The sequence below is a fragment of the Stylophora pistillata genome, chromosome 5, assembly GCF_964205215.1.
Source record: "Stylophora pistillata chromosome 5, jaStyPist1.2, whole genome shotgun sequence".
In the NCBI taxonomy this organism is placed as follows: Eukaryota; Metazoa; Cnidaria; class Anthozoa; order Scleractinia; family Pocilloporidae; genus Stylophora; species Stylophora pistillata.
This window is the reverse complement of record NC_142523.1, coordinates 26,711,739-26,731,146: the sequence shown is the minus strand read 5'-3', so window position 1 is coordinate 26,731,146 and position 19,408 is coordinate 26,711,739. Positions and strand designations below refer to the sequence as shown.

Below are 19,408 nucleotides of genomic sequence, written 5' to 3'. Positions count from 1 at the left end.
ACTTTAGATCATTTTAAACCTACAGCAGAGTCATTACAGGAGAATAACAAGTGCCCCCCTTGATTAGGTACCCTTCCTACAATAAATGCCCCCTCTTTTACCCAACATTTTTCGAGGAAGTACGGTATTTAATTTTAGAAATTCTCCTCAAGTTTAAATAAATGACAGTAGTCAAGAACAAGTCTCTCCAAGAGTCAAACATCTTAGGAAATAAAAATTTTCAACACCCCTTCTAATTTTGCATGCAGTTAGGCACTCGGGGGGATGCACAAAAATACCCATTTTTAAGGTTGCAGCACTCTTGTTGCCATGATAACAATGGCCTCTTGTTCAAGGCCTGAGTCATGTCGCCCGAAATTTGAGTCATGTTACCCGAAAAATTAAAAGAAAAACAGTAGAAATGGCTATCGGGCGACTTAACCCGTTACCACATAAAATATTTACCGGGCCAAAGAATGGTCCGAAATTGGTAAAGCTCCAGTGAAGTCATATCACGTGTGCAAATCGCAGTATCATTCACCAGACTGTTCACCAGATCTCCTTCCGTTGCTCTAAGGTGTTGAAGACCATCGCTTTCCAAATCAAGTATCCTTCCGTAGATCTACTCTTCATTTAAAGCACCTAGAAGTCTATCTCAATCGGGACGGAGCGGAATATTAAATCCCTTGAAAATCTCAAAACTCGCGACCAGTTAAACGGGAAGTTCGCAATCACTAATGCTCGGACACCAAGTGTGAACGTAGCCTTATTAGGAAGCTCATTCGCGCCATGTTTTAATTGTTGTTTAACAGGTTTGTGAGTAAGAAACATTAAGATCAAAGCTCAGACAACATCTCCCAAATAGCTGCATTTATAGTATTTATTACGACCAAATAGAGCTTGAAGTTGTACACCATGCATAGATATGTAAATCTTTTTGTGGGTACTTCCTGGCACTTTCTTGTAAGCTACACCCATTTATTGAGGTTTAACTATAGCATCACTGTTCATGTAGTGGTAAGTTTGAAAATACTGCAAAATAAGTTTAATTTGGGGATAATTTTAGGCCTTGAGACAATTTTAAGCGGTGCATTCCGTTGTGTGAGTTAACAGAGATTGGCATCGTAAAAAAATAAGAACCTCATTCTCGTTTCCAGATTCCTTTTTCTTTTGGTCGCGTAGCCAGAGCAACCGAATGGCTGTGGGAACGAGAATATGGAGACATCATTTTCTTTGATATTTACAGACTTGCATTGGGTAATAAAGGATTCGCACTGAGCAAAGGGACTGCTTTTAGTGTATATGAATTTTAGTTCTTGTCTTACCCTGAAAATCAAGCTCTCTGTCTCGATTCGTGTCAAAAGCGACCACATATCGGTTAGCAATTAGCAGAGAGATATCAAGTCCTTCCGCCAACTCATCTGGTGAAATACCACCATCTCCATCTGTGTCAATAGTTTCAAATGTACCATCCTGAAGATATTTAAAAGCTTACATAGCTTCTAAAAGAAAATGTGGTTGTGTGTGTGTTTGTTTGTGCGCGCGCGCGTGTGTATGTGTGTGCGTGTGTGTGTGCGTGTGTGTGGTGGGGGGAGGGGGGTGGTTGGTTTTGGTGAAACGGTGCATAGCATTGAAGATGCGCTGTAGATGGCAACTCAACTTTGAAAATCCTTCGCCATTTAACTGAGAGCAACTCATGCAAGATATGCACCCGAAAATATTGCATTCGTTTCAGGAGTTAGTGAGTTAAAATCATCTTTAAGTGTTGTATTATCTTACTGTTTTAATTTATGCGTAAACATTTGCAGCTCAGTAAATATCCACTGCTACCCACCCCTACTTCGGTTAATAGTTTATACTCACTGATCATAAAAGTGAAAACAAGTGGATCTGGGGACGTCAACAGAAAAAGTGCATTCATTGAGTGTGCGCATTACTGTCTTATTTCCTTGCCAAAAATGCAAAGAGCAGACACATCAGCGTTTACAACAGCTCCACAGCTCCTTCAAATGCATCCACTTCAAGAGGTGTTTAAGTTAAAACAAAAACAAAAAACAAAAAACAAAACGTTTTCGGACAAATTGAGCCAATTCTGGAGCCCATCCTTGCTGATTCTTTTATCTTTCTCTTAGGATAGATGGACATGCCCTTAATGTTAAGAAATGTACTACAACGTACCTGATGATTATCAATCTCTCTTCCCTCCGAAGTTACTACTGGCCTCCCAAATGTTGTGCTCAGCGACTCTTCCCAGCTTCCGACTACAGCCGAGGGCACGGTAATCAAATAAATGAGCACCGTTCAGACAACAAAACAGTACTCGACAGTAGTTGGAAGCTGGGAGGAGCCACCGAACATTTGATTGACAGTAGTGAAAAATGCATTTGTCAGTTGAGGTTTGAATTTTTGAGTTGGCATGTTATTGAAATATGCAGTAGTAAATCTTTACTTTTATATCAAGATTATTCAGCGAACTTGTAATACAAAATTAATCTACATGTACATGCTTTTTTCTTAAATCGTTACACTTTTGGTTTATAGCCCTTCTTATTTCATTCCAGTGTCTATCGACAGTTTTCTGGGAATATTTCATGACAATGCATCCTAGAAAAAAATGAAACAAAATGTTAGACAATTAAAGAATTTTAATTTGTCATAGGTAATGACATTAAAACTAATAATAAATCTTTATAGACTTGTGACAATAACAATTCTTTTTACTTTATTAACTTCTTGAACAAATCTCCTGCTTAAAATACTTTAAAAGCAAACCACATATGTCATGCGCGAACAGCAACTTATAGCTTACGTGTACAGGTTAGTTGGAATGAAGATATTGACACTACCTTTCAATTGTTTCCTTACAATCTCAGAAATTTTGTTGAAAAGATGGATTCTCATGTGGTAACAAACTTCAAATTCCTCTCTTTAAATTGAGTTTTCATTGAGACTAAATTGTAGGTCTCAAGACTCGACAACACAGATGTCTATAATATGCCTCTTAAAGCCACTATGATGATACTTACTTTTAATTAACAAGACTGTCTCAGATCCAGTGCTTTCCGACCCAACTTTGTGTTTACTGGGGGCAGCATGCCATCAACTTGATGAATAGAATAAAACAGTATTTCCTTAAAAGCAAAATCTAAAAAGGGATCTTGACTTATGACAATTATGACAATTGGGCATTATGATGATAACTACACAGATGAATGGATTCATTACAAAATGTAGCCAACATAATTATATAATTATCACTTTTTGTCAATTAATGTTGTTCCCCAAGGGTTGTGTCATTCAACATTGGTTGTCCTCAAAAGTGCAAATATATTGGTATCCCTAAAATGTCGATTTCTGCTCACTGTAAAATGCAAGTGACCAGATTAGGAATCAGGCTCTTTCAATGCCCACAATAATAATCATTGTTACAGACACTGAAACAACAATGGTAAACCTTTGCATACAGAAACCCCTAATGATTGCCCATTTCCTCCTACTGATTCATGAAGAAAAATCTCTTCCCCTAATTAAGCATTTTCTGAAATTTGTTAATGAGAACCAATTTTAATTGATTCCAGCATGTTTCATGTGTTATATGACCTACCATTCATTCTTTTTATTTCATATTCCGTGCTTTGTAATTCAATGGAAATTTGTGTAAATATTTTAATCCATAGTAACAAAATTTGAATGTGAATTACTGGAGAGAAATGCCTGAAAAAATAATACTTTGTTACAAAGAAATCTTCCCAAATTATCAAAAATGAAGAAGAAAAGGCCACACATTTGAAAATGATGCATTTATATAGACCCTTCTCAGATTCGACTTGATAAAAGGTATGATAATTTTACACTTAAACATTGAGAACTTCGATTTCACAATGACATACATGACAAGCCAAGAGATTATAACCAAATTATGTAATAAAATATAAGCAGTTTTCCTTACAAAATCTGAACTATTCTCATCGTCGGCTTCATTGCCACTTTCAACTAAAGAGCTGCTCGGTGACTGTGAACAGATTTATGTTAAAAAAGTCATTAATAAAATTGTTAAAGATTGCCATATCACTTTATTGATGATAGGCCAAATAACACTGCTCCTCAGATATTAATTTATCTTTATACTGACTACAGTTTGAGTTGTCACTAGAGGCAGGTGAAATACAGTTTGAGTTATCACTAGAGGCAGGTGAAATAACTGGTTGCTTAATATAGAGATGTGCATAATTTTGTAGTTCAGCACAGTCAACCCTCTATTGTAATAATAATATGGACACCTTAAGAACAGCCTTCCTCATGCTGATGAAGGATACTGTACATGTATTATGGAAGAAGTTTTTGTTCAGAATTTTGACTGAAGATGTGCCTGTAATATGGGTGTCCGTAAGGGGAGCTTCCATTGTCATTCAAATACTAAGAGTAAAAGGCGAACACGAATTTGGTCTCACCTCACCTTTTATTTTGGGATTTGGTGTCTCACTCCTGCTTTGGCTCATGGTGTTTAACTTCCTATTTTGGTCACGCCCTTGCTTGAACTAGAGGTCTACTTTACCATCTAATACCTGCAGTCTTCTCACAATTTCAGACAGGCCCTGGAATACACAATTAGTAAACTCTGAATATTAACGACCGCAGTTTAGACAGGATGTGTCCTAGTTTCAAATCTGCGTTAAGTTATGTTTTCTAATTTAAAAGAAACATAATACAACTGGGCGTTACACGTCTATATCAAGTACATCAACATCCACCAATTTATGCATGGCCATGGCCTTCTGAAATCTCCTCAACTAAACTTAACATTTGGAGAAAGCAGCAATCAGTAAACATCATAAAACAACAGATTATTATACTTACATTACAGCATTCAGCTTCTTGCACATGCTTTGAAGATAAATGTCTGCAAAAAGGAATCCAGTTTCTTGGTGTTAACTCTACGTAATTGTCCAGAAGTTATAAAATATTAAGTCCTTGGACACAAAGTGTTAAGAAAGTTCCATGCACAGCCTTCAAAACAAGTGTACATACCAAAAGAAAGAAAATTTTAAGTAATTGAACTTCATGATTGTTTATCAACATTTGGCCATGTGAACTTCTTGCAAAAGACCTGATTTTCAGCAAAATTAAGGGTGAATGTTAAATGCTCAGTTAGGAGACTAGGTCCTTGTGTGGAGGAGTTATTTATTCATTTTTTAAAAGATTTCCAACCTTATGTCCAATCTAATTTGTCTTGTAGTTTATATTTACCTTGACAGTGATTCTTTTTGGTAACTTGATTCAACTGCTTTAGCTAGCTTCTTCTGCTCTTCCTCAATAGAAGCTGATTAAGACAATAAAACAAGATAAGCATTATGCTAATCATGGATTCTGCTTAAAGTTCGAGCAGTAAGTGCAGTAACTTTTTGAATGCTATTTAAATCATCTCACTGTAATTCATTTCTCTAGGTCACCCCACGATGGAATCCTCAAGCATTCTCAAGAAATTTAATGTCAAACCACGTAAGAATGCTTAAAGCGAGTGTTATTGTGTTTTCACTAACGCGAAATGTCCATTTTTAACTGAAATATGGACAGTATGGTTAACTACAAGTTAAATTTTCTCTCACGGGTCAGCTTGAGAGCTTAAATCTTGCTAAGATTTTCTTACCTTTATTCAAAATAATTAATGTGTATCCCATGTGATAGTTGACAGATACTGTGTATAGGCTAAAATTACTATGTTTAGGCTAAAAAGTGAAAAACCCCTAAACCCAGTGCAGTTTGCTTTGCGTGGAAATGCATTCATGGTTCCAAGCTAAAATTACCGTAAATGTATGGGACTTTGGCAAACTTTGAACCGCTGAAACGCCGCTACAATTAGAGTTGAATTTCAAAAACGAAAATTTTTTGTAAAAGACATTTGAACTGAGAATATTTTCATGAAGTATAAAGAACAGATTAAGGCTACAACGAAACAAACAAACCCCCCTTCTTGTGACCAAAATTATGTATTAACGACGCGAAATGCCGGGATAAGAGTATTCATAAATCGAATTCACAGACCTCATTGTTTATTTAATGGCCTTATTTTCAGTTGAATTAATGATATCAATAAAGATATTTAAAGTAGTGGCAAATGTTGGAAATCAGCCTCTTTTTAGCTGCCTTACAGTGGGTCAGAATACCCCGCCTTGGTCTGTGTTCTTTGAAGAACGAAGTATGATTTTCTTATTCAACGGTCCATTGTGAACTTCCCGGTATTTGTTACCTAGATCGACAAAAGATCGCACAACAATACCGCAGCCACTGTACTCTTGAAAGAATTTGTTTCACTTAATCCCCCTCGACTTTGTAATTGACCAAGAATATCTGACTACTCAATAAACAATAGGAATTCTCAAATCGATGTTAATCGCTTGCAAAATTGTAAACATAACCTTTATAACGACCGTAAATTGAAATAATCTTTAGCATTTTCTACTTACCTTGATCCTCCATTAGCTTCTGAATCTGCAGCCCTTCGCTTTTTGCCATTTTCTTTCGCAAATCCCTTAAATATCGACGCACTGCAGTGACAACCAGCAATAACTTTAGTTCGATCCGCCGTAACATGTGTTCGCACCTACGCCGTGACGTATCCTTTTGGTCGTTGCTTGTAATGAGCGCATGACTGTTCGATGCGACACGCGTGAAGCGACTGGAGCCCAGTGTGAGATTTTCCCACTCGCGGTCAAATTTTCCGCGATATCATTGAAAACCAATACACACGTATTCATCATGTCGGGAAAAGACTCATCAGATGAGCTGGAGAGTACAAACTCTAACAGCTCGGATTCGTCTAGCAGCTCGTATAATTTCCCCAGTCTTCCATGTTCAGGAGCAACTTACCTCCGATAAAGAGTCCGATAAAGATGATGAGAGTTCGGATGAGAAGACAGATGACATGAGAGTTCACATGAAGGAGAGATGTCTCCCAAAAAAAGAATACGAAGAACTGTAAAATTACATGTATCGGAGTATTCAACCGAAGATTCCACCTCCGATACTAGCTCTTCTTTGAAAAAAGTAACTGACAAGATCAGACAGAAACTTAGAAGACGGAAGAACGAGTAAAAAATATGATTAGAATTCACAAAAAACGCAAGCGAAGCACGAGAAAAACTGAGTATGAAAGGAGTGAGGATTCGTCGACTTGCAATGATAAAAATGTTGAAATGAGACCGACGGCAACTCAGCAACTGAGCGATCCCGAGACAGACGATGAAGACGGAAACTCAAATTTTTCACCCAATGCTGATGGGATGCAGATAATTGACACCGAAATTGGTGAGTGGATTTCTTTCCTCTTTTTAGCTAGCACAGCACACTTTATTCACTCAGGTAATATTTTCATTGAGCCGGTCACCGTTTTTTTGCGGGATTATTTTTTAGTGGGTGACCTGGGAAATAATTTTTGCAACACCTTGGATGCTTTCATTATGCCAAACGGACCTGTCATTGATCAGTGGGAACACCCAAGGAAAATGGATCAACATTTTCTGATTAATCCAGGCCAACCAATAGGAATGGCTCTTACTAATTTTCCGAATTCCCTATTAGGACATTATGAGGCTGTTTGTCAAAAATGGTATGGAGAATGCAAAGCATTTCGAGAATTAAACAAAAATAGTAAAGTTTTGTGTCTAAACATTCCTCGACCGAGCCTACCCCAGAGGCATCCCACTTAATAAGTGAATTTCAATTATACAGAAGTTTTATTGTAATATGTGGGGTATGTAAATAGTACAAAATTATTCATTGATGCCATTGAAATAAATTTGTTTTGTCTGGACAGAAATACATGTATGTAATACATGTACATGTATCATGGTAAAAAAAAAAAAAAAAAACTTTCAGCTTTGCTAATTAAGATAAATTTTGTATGGGTATATAACAGTATATTTTTATTATATATTCAGATAGTGAGAGTGGTGCTAACCACTCAGAGACAGCATCAGAAATGGAAGACAAAATCACTGAAAGCCCAGACTCAGATCAAGAATTTACAAGCGAAAGTAATGGAATGAGTTCTGAGAGTGAAAATCACAGTAGCTCGTTCAGTGAAGAGCATCCGTCAGAAGCTGAACAGCCTGTTTGTCAAGGAACAAGGGTCAGGAGAAGGACTTTTGAGGCAGCTCTTTTGGCATTATCCAAAAAACCCACAATTTCTCAAAATCTGCAAGGACACACATACTTAAATTTCTGGAAACATTCCTTCCTAAGCCAAACGCGCCATCGTGTAATTACACCTTTGAGAAGATGTTGATTAAAGCAATGGACATCCATTACTCTAGGTATGAATTGTGCAGTACTACTTACTAGTCAGGAACACTGGGATTGCTGTCATTTACAAGTACGAAAAGAAAGAGAACATCTGTTCATTTGAGCTTGAGGAACAGGATGATCCAATGATTAAATCCTTCATTGACAGGGACATTCTGGGAAAACATTTTCAGGCTGTTAAGGAAACGATGTCACTCACTTGTATTTCTTGTTCTGACATTGTGTGCAGATGTGTCTTTGTACCATCAGCAAGTGCTGGCGTAAGCGGCTATGTTAGTCCTGTGTTAAGGCACTACCAACATGACTAAGTTAACATGTGTTCTATGAAAATTAAGAAAATATCCCAGGGTAACTGTAATTGGTTAAATTATTACTTAATCCAAGGCAGGTATATTTTGCAGGTTGCAGGTTGAAAAATCGACTTTTAATTCTCAGTGAGTCTACTTAGCACTTCGGTTAGCTTGAATAGCACTTCAGTTAGCCTAATTTAGCTTAGGTTGCTTGCTTTATATTGGGATTTGTTAGACTTCAATTCAAATAAACAAGTTGGTTTAACCTACAACCTGCAAAATATACCTGCCGCTTAATCCATGGCCTTTACAGCATTTTCAACCAAAATTGGGGATTCCGTAGCAATTCTGTGGAAAAATTTCATGATTTAGATTCAATCTACTTGAGGTGTTTGCAACAGGTTAATCTTTCAAGACTGTGTGGATTAGTCAAGGTTAATTGTGAAACTGACTTCTCAAGTTACCTTTTGGGTTAACCTCAGAAGTCTTAAATAGGTAGAGCTCCCGTAAGGGCCAAACTCCAGTGCAGTTACATGACATCGATGGTTTTCCTTTTGATTGCTAAATTGTGCAGTTGTCAGACCTCCAATGTAATAGTCATGTTAAACTCAGAAATGCTCCAAGAGATTCTTTTGTAGGATTCTTAACAGCCTATTTATGAATCTAACATGACTTTTTTAGCTTTTATCTTAAAGTCTTCTCAGCAATTAGTACACTTGGTTTTAATTAACTTAATCTTCTTCATTAAAACTTGAGGATCCCAGCAAGGATTTTCTTAAGATTCCTCAAAGATCCTTTTTGCATTCTTAAGGATCATGGCAAAGATCTTTTTTAAGATACTTCAAAGATCTTCATTAAATCCTTGAGGATCTTGGCAAGATCTTATGAAGGATCTTTTTAGGATTATTCAAAGATCCTCATGACATCTTTAGGAATCTGAAGGATCCTTGCAAAGATCTTTTCAAGATCTTTTAAAGATCTTTTAAAGGATCTTTCCAAGGTTCTTAGAAGATCCTCATTAAATCCTTGAAGATCCTCGCAAACATCTTTGCAAGATCTTTTAAAGGATCTTTTTAGAACTCTTCAAAGATCCTCATTAGATCCTTGAGGATCGTCAAGGATCCTTCCAAAGATCTTTGCCGGAATCTTAGCCAGGATCTTGGCAGGATCCTTCCAAGATCCTTGGCAATTCCTCAAGGATCTTTATAGATGGAAACACAAGACCTTACAGATGCAGGATCTTTGAAGATCTTTCAAGGTTCCTCAGAGGATCTTTAAAAGATCTTTATCTTTGAGGATCCTTGGCAGGTCTTTGAAAATCTTTAAAGATCCTTAAAGATCCTGTAAAGATTTTCACCAGGGTAGTGCCACCCCCCCCTCCCTACGCTACTTGTTTTATGGTTTCCTATCTGGATCCTGGGCTTCAAATATTGATTGCAGTTCAACTTTTAGTCACCAGATCTCTTTGGGTTCATAGTGGGTCAACCACAGCGGTACAGGCCTCAATCCCGCAGCCAATCATCGCGAAAGAAGGGAAACAATGGAGAGGACGAGCTTGAGTAAGTGTTATTTTCATATCACTCATGTTGCTCTGCGCAGCATTTTGAAAATAGAATAATTACTTAGGTGATGAAAGAGATTTTTGTGCTCTGATTGGTCTGGGATTGTGACCTATCTTGCTATGATCACCTCGCACGTGACAATTATGGGCGCTACATTTCAAAATGGCTGGCTCTTGTTTGTCAATGTTACTAAGAAGGCGATGAACTCGACAAAGGAACATTGCGAAGAGCACAAAAGATGCTACTTAGTTTGACTTAAAACTTTTGGAAGGTGCAGTGTAGGATATGAGGGTAGTGCATATTACATCCAATAAGCCTGGGGAAACTGGTTACGGCAAATGAAAAATATCCCTATGAGGGCTGCACGAGATTATGCGAGCAGGGGTTGAAAAAGCGAGCTGCAACTAAAAGAAATAGAGCGACTATCATGTTGATAAAATGCTTATTGCTGAGTTGGGTCATGCAGAACAGAAAATATTTGCTCTTCCATAACCCAGTTCTATTAACAGTTGCATTTTTTGTTTTTGGCAAATTAAATGTGCTTTGCACTGATGGTTTTTATTCTAAGAAATTGGTCAAAGAGGGCCCAGTGGACCCCTCTGTCCAACTTAATGGGGGATACGGGTTATCTAGTCTAGTCTGTATAGTCGACGCAGTGAGAAAACGAAAAAGACAGAGAATGAGACCATAAGATGTAAAAGAGTTCAAATTGGGTTTTTATTTTTCCAGAAATTATTTCAGGCCCTCAGCAGCTGTTTTATCAATCTTGCTGTCAGTCATACTTACAAAATTAATACTTTCTTTCAAAGAAAAATATGGTAAAGTTAAAATAGTACATGTCCTGGCACAATTATTTGCTACCAATTGGACCTAAATTTTGTGCGGTAATTTATTTCAATTTTCGGAAATCCCACTAATCCCCCTCTGGAACTTTGTACTTTCAGGTTTGGTTAAATTTTTCCTTTAATCATTTGCAGCTTTGTTGTGGTGTTGTTGCAGACACTTGTATGTCTTTTTTGTGAGACAGACATTCTATCCACACGATTGATGGTCATAAAAGCACACAAGTAAGTTGGTGATGCTGAGGCATCTTAATTGTAAGTGACTAGTTTACAACAACTTTTATCACATTGCTGGAAGATTCCAAGGGCCCTTCAGGAAGGCGCTTAGCTCCAGTTTCCGTAGCATGAAGCGACGAGAGTAAAGTGTCTTGCCTAAGAACAACACAATGTACCTGGCTAGGGCTTGAACCTGGACGGAATATTCGCCGCACTGAATCTTGCACTGGAAAACACAAACTTAACTGCCTGCAAGCAGGCTGGTAAAAATATTATTTGTACACAAGTCACTGTGTTAATTGTCCAGACACTGTCGCAGTTGAAGTGCTTTCTTTTTACAGAGGACAAGCTATCAAGGATCTTCTCAAGTGCATTGTTCTTCATCCTTTAACTACATCACAGCAACCAGTTGGTATCTCTCCTGCAGCTCAACTGTTGTTGTCAGGAGCTGACAAGAACATGTTTACAGTGGGAGATAGGGAACAAGAGGTAGGGTTATTGTCTTCAAATTCATCTACAAGGGTGCACTGTTGCTACAGCCCATCCTAGTTGTATCACAAACAAGATAAGCAATGACACAACTAACGAGTCGTACAGTAAGTCTACTATACTGCGCATGGTCGAACCAACTCGGGCTCAGGCCCCACCCTATACAGTGACTCCTGACCTTTTGGGTGATGAACTGTTAACGATAAAATAAAACATAATGTGTTGCAGATGCTCTTTATCAAAAACCCAGGGACTTTTTGTGTAGTCCTCCAGTTATATCCTCCAGGTTCACTTCATGGTGATTTTCTGTATGTGGACTCCTCCTGGGTTCTCATTAGAAGGCAAGACCTTCACATCAGCGCCAGGATACTTAAGTATCATTGCCTGCTCACTTTTGCATGGGACTTAAAGGAATCCAATTGTAGAAATAATTTCTCGCCAAGTAATTCTCATAAGGATGCCTTGGTACTAAAAAATGTAATGAGACATCTGCTGTTATCACTTACATGTGTACTTTCTGTTTCTTTTCAGACTGATAAACTATTGAGAGAAGTTCTGGCCAATGCTACTTCGCTTCTGTTTGAACTGATGTGTGCTGTGCATCAGGTTAGGTTTGAATACCATTAACTCCTAAGGGTGACTAACATCTCATTTCTCCTCAAAATATCTCCCATCAATTGGACATTTAGATGATGAGAATGAAAGGAATGATCGCTATCAAAAGGACTTCCTGATTGTCAAACAAGTTCTCCTTGCCAGTATCACAGGAGATGTATAGAGAAATGGAGAATATGAATATGGATGTTAAGCGCAGCATCGTTTATTAGGATTTTTGTTTCTTTACACGTTTCCTAAGCTCACAACAAGGAGAATTTGTCAAACAGTCAAGAGCTCCTTTAGTTGGTGATCATTTCCTACATCTCGTGACTGTAATATATGACTCAGGGATAGCATCGTAAGGAGAAATCAGATGCTAGTCACTCATTGTTAACTTTGTTGCAGGGTTGACCTTGTAACTCGTCCTTACACTATTACAGTGAACCATGGCTAGTGACTGGACTGAATTTATGATTACTTTATGAGATTAAGTTTCCTGTTATTTCAGGCCAACTGCTTTTCAGTAGAAGACAATGTTCTAAACATTTTTTGGCTCATGAAGATTGTCGTAGCTCAAGAACAAACAGTGAGTATTTCACTTAAGGACATTAAGTATCTTGCTAGGTCTTTCAAAAATTCCTTGTACATTTGAGGGGTTCATATGACGGTGTTTTGGGTAATTCTGTTTAAATTCGATTTATATGAGCTTAAGATTTCCAATTCACAGACCAACCTCCAAGTGCAGGATCGCGGCTGGGCTAAGGGCTTTTGCCTTCCGTGGGGCTAAAAGTTATAATTTTTTACCCAAATTTTCAGAGACACAGATAGCCTAAGTGGTTTTAAAAAGAAAATTTTTAAGAATATTCTTAATTCGTAACATGTGACTTTAGTATTGAAATATAAGCTAATTTTTTTTTTTTTTTAATATCATGTTATCTTATTATGATGTTTTTATGACTTAATATCTTATATTCATGTATGGCGGAAGAGCCCCCAGGGGGGAGCTATGCAATAAAGTATGTATGTATGTATGTATGTATGTATCTCACTAGTAATTCTCATTACGGTCAGCCAAACAATTCTTATGATGTTTGATCTGAGAATTTGGTATTGGATCAACTACTATTTTTGTGTGGCTTACACGAATTGTAAACTGCACTATGTCATAATCCAAGATTTCTGTTTGGTAGTCTATTTGGTAGACTACAACTCCTTTTCAGTTACTTTTTTGGTCATGGTTAATTCATCGCAATACTGATATACATGAAAAATTACACTCTTGACTGGTTGAAAACAGCTAGGTGCCTTTTTCATGTATCACTAGTGCAAGACTCGACTGCAAATGTAAACTAGGCTAAGCATCAATAGATCACACTAGAAACCAATCAGATTTATACGAAGTAGGTTTCCCTGATTGATACACTCGGTAGCTGACCAAAATAAACTTGACTCAAGGAAAAGACAATTAACCTACAAACTTCAGAACTCAATTTTACTTTGTTACGTAAACAAATTCATGACTGAATTTTTCAGGCCATTATAGGAGAGGATGCGGAAGTTTTTTTCAGTTCCTAAAATCCTCATGTTACCGGTGCAACCTTTGTTGTGAAAATGAGACCTCCATAACAAAGTTTGGCTATTAACCCTGAACTTGAAAATGAACATTTCAGTACTACTGTATGCTAGTCATCTTGTTTTATTGATGATCAGGAACAATATTAAAAACTATCCAGCCATAATCAAATATTAGCTCTTCTAGAAGAAACTCATTATGACACCAGACACTAAAAAGCAGCTCAATTTCGTAAGCCACACATGTACGCATTGCGGACCTAGTTTTCTTCATTCTCATCACTTGTCTGCTTGATGTTGTAATGATATGGTAAGGAGAAATTCTGCCTTGGTCACTCATGGCAGTCAAAGGGTTGAGGCAAAATAGAAGCAAACATCCAGAAAAGATTGCTCATTCCAAGCTTTATAGAAACACAGAGATTTTAAAGTTTAAATAATTGCAATTCGTTTCAAGATGGCGAAAGGCATCTTTCCTAAACTCCCATCCGCTCTATTCGGACCGTGCAAAAAACCAGTTTTCCTTCTTTACGGCGGTGATTGACATGTAGTGCTTATTAATTCAAACTTTAATCATTTGGTCAATCTGTGTCTGACGACAACGAAAGTGTATCGCAATCAAATGTTAATATTTTTCTTTCATTTTTCAGAAATGTCTCGTGCAGAGGATCATGGAACGTTTAACGTTATTAGTATCATCTTCTGGCGGATATCTGTCTCCTGCCGAAGCTGTTCTTCTTTACCGACAACTTTATGTGCTCAAGAATTTTCTGGAATATGGTGCAGTGGTTGCGAATCAAATCCGAGTTGGATGCGCAGAAGAATTTAGGTATGATAGTGTAGTAGACTATGAGCAGTCCGCCATTTTCGGTGAAGTACGTGGCACTATGGGAGAAAAAATGAATGGAGACCCGAGTGGATGTTTTTTTTTTTTAGACAATCGCGCGACGGACTTCGCCGAAAAAGCTGGGACTGTTCGTAGTCAATAGTGCAGTTGATTTTTCTTTTAAACACGAGGGCGCGCTATAAATGGAGCCTTAGATCCCACTGGACCATTTGTCAATCAACCGTCGTGTGATGTAGAACTCTTAGAGTCAAGTCAGCTTGAGCTACAGCTACTCCAAAGCAGTATTATATTATTTCAAAGCAGTATTGTATTATTGTCTCAATTAGGCTCTGGTAAATCTCAGTTTTTTTGCATGTATATATATTGTTTTTCTCCTTGTGCATAGCTTTTATTCTTTTGTTAATATCTTTTGTGTTTGTCAAATTTTGATTGTGTAGAGTAGGTCCACATCAGCCCTTCGGCTGCCAAACAATCCCAACCTACCTACCCATCAAATAAAGTTTACCTTACCTTACCAGTGAACAGCGGGCGCATTCCTCGAAATTATTTTATGTCTTCATCACAATACAAGAATTTTTGAGATTTGTATTTCCTTTCTCCAATGGAAACTGTCTTTATTTGTGGCGGTAAATTTGAGATCGAAGTAGGTGGTTCGCACGTTACCTCATGCCACCATGGTGGTGGAAGTAAACAATAGATATCTCATTAGCTCTTTTTTGTTCGTCTACCAGCATTTGAATTCGACCCGCACACGTCAACGGTGAGTGACAAATGAGCCTAGGTCTTCCCAGGGAAGACTTCCTTATATAGCGCGCCTTCGTGTTTAATTTCTGATCTAGCAAGTTTTGTTTGGCCATTATTGTTGACAAGGCTTTTTTGTAGTATTGAAAATGAATGGCGAGCGATTCTTTTATGCCATTTTTCCCGCAATTGTTCTTGTAGTTGTAATATTTGATAGCTTATAGCAAGCGTTTCAAGATACCCTGGAAGGTTCATTAATTTCAAAGGCTTGCAGACGAGGGGAGTGGAATTATTGAAGGGTTTATCAGAGGGAACCCATCAGAGTGGGAGTAATCAAAACTTACTTAATTGTCATTGGTTGAAAAAAACAACCTTAAAAAGAGTAGTTGAAAATTAAAACTGAAAAAAAAAAAAAAAAAAAAAAAAACAGAACAAAACAAAACAAAAACAAAAACAGAGAACTAGTTCAAGCAGATTAATTTTGTTCTGTAATGCCAACAAGCATAAATGATGAACTACTGTCGTAGAGTAAATGGTGGGGGGCAGAAGAAATGAAAGGGCAAATTAGACAGGTGAACCTTCAAATATCTGTTGAATCATTGCCATCATTAATTTTTGTTGTCTCATAAATGTTGCAGATATTACATCAGAAAGCCAGTGAAGAAACTCTCCACCAAGTTTCCTCTGACAAATCTAAAAATAGAACTACTGGAGAAAGTCGCGGATTTTGTGTTAAAACAGCCATCACTTAGATGACGATAGAAACATTTTTCGTTCCCTTTATCAAATCTAGTGTCTAGGTATCATATTGAATTGTCTTTCCCACTAATAGCAGTTCAAGAGGTCATTTTATTTAAAATAAGTCATTCTTAAAACAATTTTTGAATTTAAAACTGTTGAACTCTTGGATTTTTTTTTTGCCGAACGTTTTCCAAAATCCTGCTCGACCATGCCTTTTTATCCCAAACTTCACAGTCAGTCATAACGGGCGATGAAACCTAAAAAACAATTGAGGATTCTGTTGGTAGCATTTTAGTTGTTTTGAATTCTCTCCTCTGCATGAATAGTCCGCAGACTGTTGCGCAGAGTTGAGCTTCAAACAAATGAGATTTCTTCGAGATACCCCAACTAGGCAAAGAAGGAATAAAAGTCAACAGACTTACAGTTGCTGTGGTTGTTTGCCTTAATAAATTCTTTTCCATAACGAAAAGCTGTAAGTTTACATTGCTTAACCCCCCCAAGACAACCTTGTGGGGTTGGACTTCATGTGTTCTATTAATAGTTAATTGTATTTTTTTACACCCCCTCCCGCCCGGGAAGCTTTCCTTGACCCCTCCTAAGTTATTCGTTTCCTGGTAAAAGATGCCGAAGCAGATTCGCTGTCTCGTTTGTCTGTGTGGTGTAGAGTGTGGAAGAGGGTAATCATGATTTCGTCTCGTCAACTAATTGACGAGAAAGTAGACTGAAAGTGTTATTGCATTAAAGCTGGTTTTCATTAGCGACGGAGTCGTAGTCGGAGTCGTAAGAGCGCTTGTGACCCAGTGAAAATCGAAAAACGGAGTCGTAAGCGGACTCATAAGCTCCACGGAATCGGAGTCGGAAGAATCAGAACGTTTCCATTTTCTTCCGATTCCGCTTATGACTCCGTCGCTTACGATCTAGTGAAAACTGCATTGTCAGAGTCGGAAGCGGAAGCGGAAGAATAAACCAATCACAATGCTTTATTCCAGGCCCGCTAGAGTATAAATTTTGGCGCCAAAGAAAACATGGCGGACGAAGAGCAACTTTGGCTCCTATTAAATCATTGTTTTGCGCAGGCAGAGACAATACAGGAATAATATCGTTCGAAAAAGAAAGAAATTTTGGGTTCGTGATATCTATCGACGTCGAGCTGCTTAGGAAGAGCATGCTAACCTCGTCAGCGAACTACGACTTGGTGATCGTGAATTGTACTTTCGGTAGGTTTCGAGTATTTTAACTTTTAATTTCGTAATTTTACAGTCAAGCTCACACGTTTCAATTTGTTATGGCTATTTGTGCATTTTGGAAAGATGGAATCGAGCATTGTGATTGGTTTATTCTTTCACTTCCGCTTCCGACTCCGACAATGCAGTTTTCACTAGATCGTAAGCGACGGAGTCATAGGCAGAATCGGTGCTCTGCTTCCGACTCCGTCGGTTTGATTTTCACTAGATCGTATCGCTCCACGCTTCAGATTACGACTCCGTCGGTTTGATTTTCACTAGATCGTATCGCTCCACGCTTCTGATTACGACTCCGTCGGTTTGATTTTCACTAGATCGTATCGCTCCACGCTTCTGATTACGATTCCGACAACGACTCCGTCGCAAGTGAAAACCAGCCTTTACAAAACCGTCTGAGCGGAGTTCCTTTGAACATCAAACAGATCGCAATGATTTTCTTTAACATTTTATTTGCCTTAGGTGAGTTAATTTACATTTACAATCAACTTTCAGTGTATTGCTGTTTTGTGCCGTAAAAGCGTCCAATTTTCAGAATTAAAACACTTGTTTACACCGCTTGAAAACAAATGAGAGATATTTTGCAATCGAATCCGTGCCGATATTTGTTTCATTTGTCGGAGATCTGGGAAGGTCGGGAACCAGTAAAATTGCCGATCGTCTACGATTTTCTTGACTTACGAAAACCAGGCGTTACAGTCCACCGTCGGTCTCCATACAGTCTCTGTTCGTTAATTTCATTAAAATGGCTTCATCCGTGTCTTTTGTTTTTTAAATGTTTAGCTTTCGTTAAGCAGTTTAGGAAATGTCGCCCTGGAGCTTTGAGGTCGTATCTCTGACGTCGGCATACGGTAACTTTACTGATCTCGCTGCTTACTAAATAACCTAACTTGAACTCTCGGTTTTTCGGTTGTAACGCCTGGTTTTCGTAAGTCAAGAAAATCGTAGACGATCGGCAATTTTACTGGTTCCCGACCTTCCCAGATCTCCGACAAATGAAACCTTGAAATCGAAGAGATCCCAGATTGACTGTCGGGAAAGTCGAGAAGGTTTCTATTTTGTTGGCCCTACACACTTTCTACCATGATCCATTCGGCGATCATGAACGGTGCAGCAGCTGAGTACGCATCAACATCGACAAAATCCATCTACATTCCTCTGTGGCGAAAGTGTGATTTCTCTCCAAAACAGTTTTCTCGGACATTAAAACAACCCTTTGCCGTATATTATCTTCCAGGAATTTTATGCGATGTTAGCTACGTGGTGATCCCAAAAACCTTTGTGGCTTAAACAAGGACCTCGCGTGTGAGGCGACTCGCACCATTATTTAGGGTCCGACTCTTAGCAGATAGCAGCCTTCCACAACGAGCCAGATCAAGATAATTTTCTTAAACGTTTTATTTGCCTTTGGTTAGTTAATTCACCTTTGAAATCAACTTACTATGTTTAAGGTGCAGAGCATTTGCACATGTAAAAAAAAACCATAGTTTGCAGTCGAATTTTTCAATGTAATATTTGTTTCAGTCATCCGTTTAAGCATTACAATGGGCTAGCTTCTTCTAGACAACTAGTGATACACGGGTAAAATACTGTCAAGTGATGGGGGTGACCCGAAAAGTCGGACCGGCGAAAGGAGGGAATGGCGGAAAATGACCCAAATCTTAAAACATGGAACGGCGGAAAATGACCCTAGATCCTAAAACACAGAACGGCGGAATATGACTCTAAATCCCAAAACATGGAAAGGCGGAAAATGACCCAAAATTCTAACACACGGAATGGATGTCAGGGTATGTTGGAGGAACTTTGTACAAAGACACTCAAGCGCTTGGCTCGTTCATCCCCAGGAAGATAACGCGCCTGACTAAAATTAAGTGTTATTAACTTTTTTCTTTTACTGATTAGGATTAATAACAATGACCATTTATACGTGAAAGATAGCTGCGTTTTCGCTTTGTAAACCTGTTTAGTTACCTTTTGTTGTGCTAAATCT

At 38.1% G+C, this 19,408-nt stretch overlaps 1 protein-coding gene and 1 long non-coding RNA gene across 3 annotated transcripts; one reads left to right on the top strand and one right to left on the bottom strand.

The window, feature by feature from the left end:
• Positions 1-845: 845 nt before the first annotated feature.
• LOC148731140 (uncharacterized) lies at positions 846-6,578 on the bottom strand. Of its 2 annotated transcripts, none has more exons than XR_016001207.1 (7): positions 6,444-6,578; positions 5,227-5,299; positions 4,837-4,879; positions 4,431-4,574; positions 3,929-3,991; positions 3,006-3,082; positions 846-2,583 (listed from the first exon to the last, which is right to left on the bottom strand). It is a non-coding gene; the product is annotated as an uncharacterized LOC148731140 (long non-coding RNA). The 2 variants fall into 2 exon arrangements; XR_016001206.1 differs by having other exon boundaries at positions 4,436-4,574.
• Positions 6,579-7,142: 564 nt separating this feature from the next.
• LOC148731139 (uncharacterized protein C12orf56-like) lies at positions 7,143-16,597 on the top strand. The gene is made up of 9 exons (XM_088760075.1): positions 7,143-7,284; positions 7,917-8,540; positions 10,023-10,129; positions 11,110-11,199; positions 11,532-11,679; positions 12,211-12,285; positions 12,785-12,862; positions 14,496-14,674; positions 16,072-16,597. The coding sequence occupies exons 2-9, from the start codon at positions 8,406-8,408 to the stop codon at positions 16,187-16,189; spliced, it is 930 nt and encodes a 309-aa protein (XP_088616201.1). The 5' UTR covers positions 7,143-7,284; positions 7,917-8,405; the 3' UTR covers positions 16,190-16,597.
• The last annotated feature ends 2,811 nt before the right edge of the window (positions 16,598-19,408 follow it).

Coding starts and splice junctions, on each gene's coding strand:
- LOC148731139 (XM_088760075.1), top strand. CDS start 8,406: ATGATTAAATCCTTCATTGACAGGGACATTCTGGGAAAACATTTTCAG. Junction 8,541..10,022: donor TACCATCAGCAAGTGCTGGC/GTAAGCGGCTAT, acceptor TTCAACTTTTAG/TCACCAGATCTCTTTGGGTT. Junction 10,130..11,109: donor AATGGAGAGGACGAGCTTGA/GTAAGTGTTATT, acceptor AATCATTTGCAG/CTTTGTTGTGGTGTTGTTGC.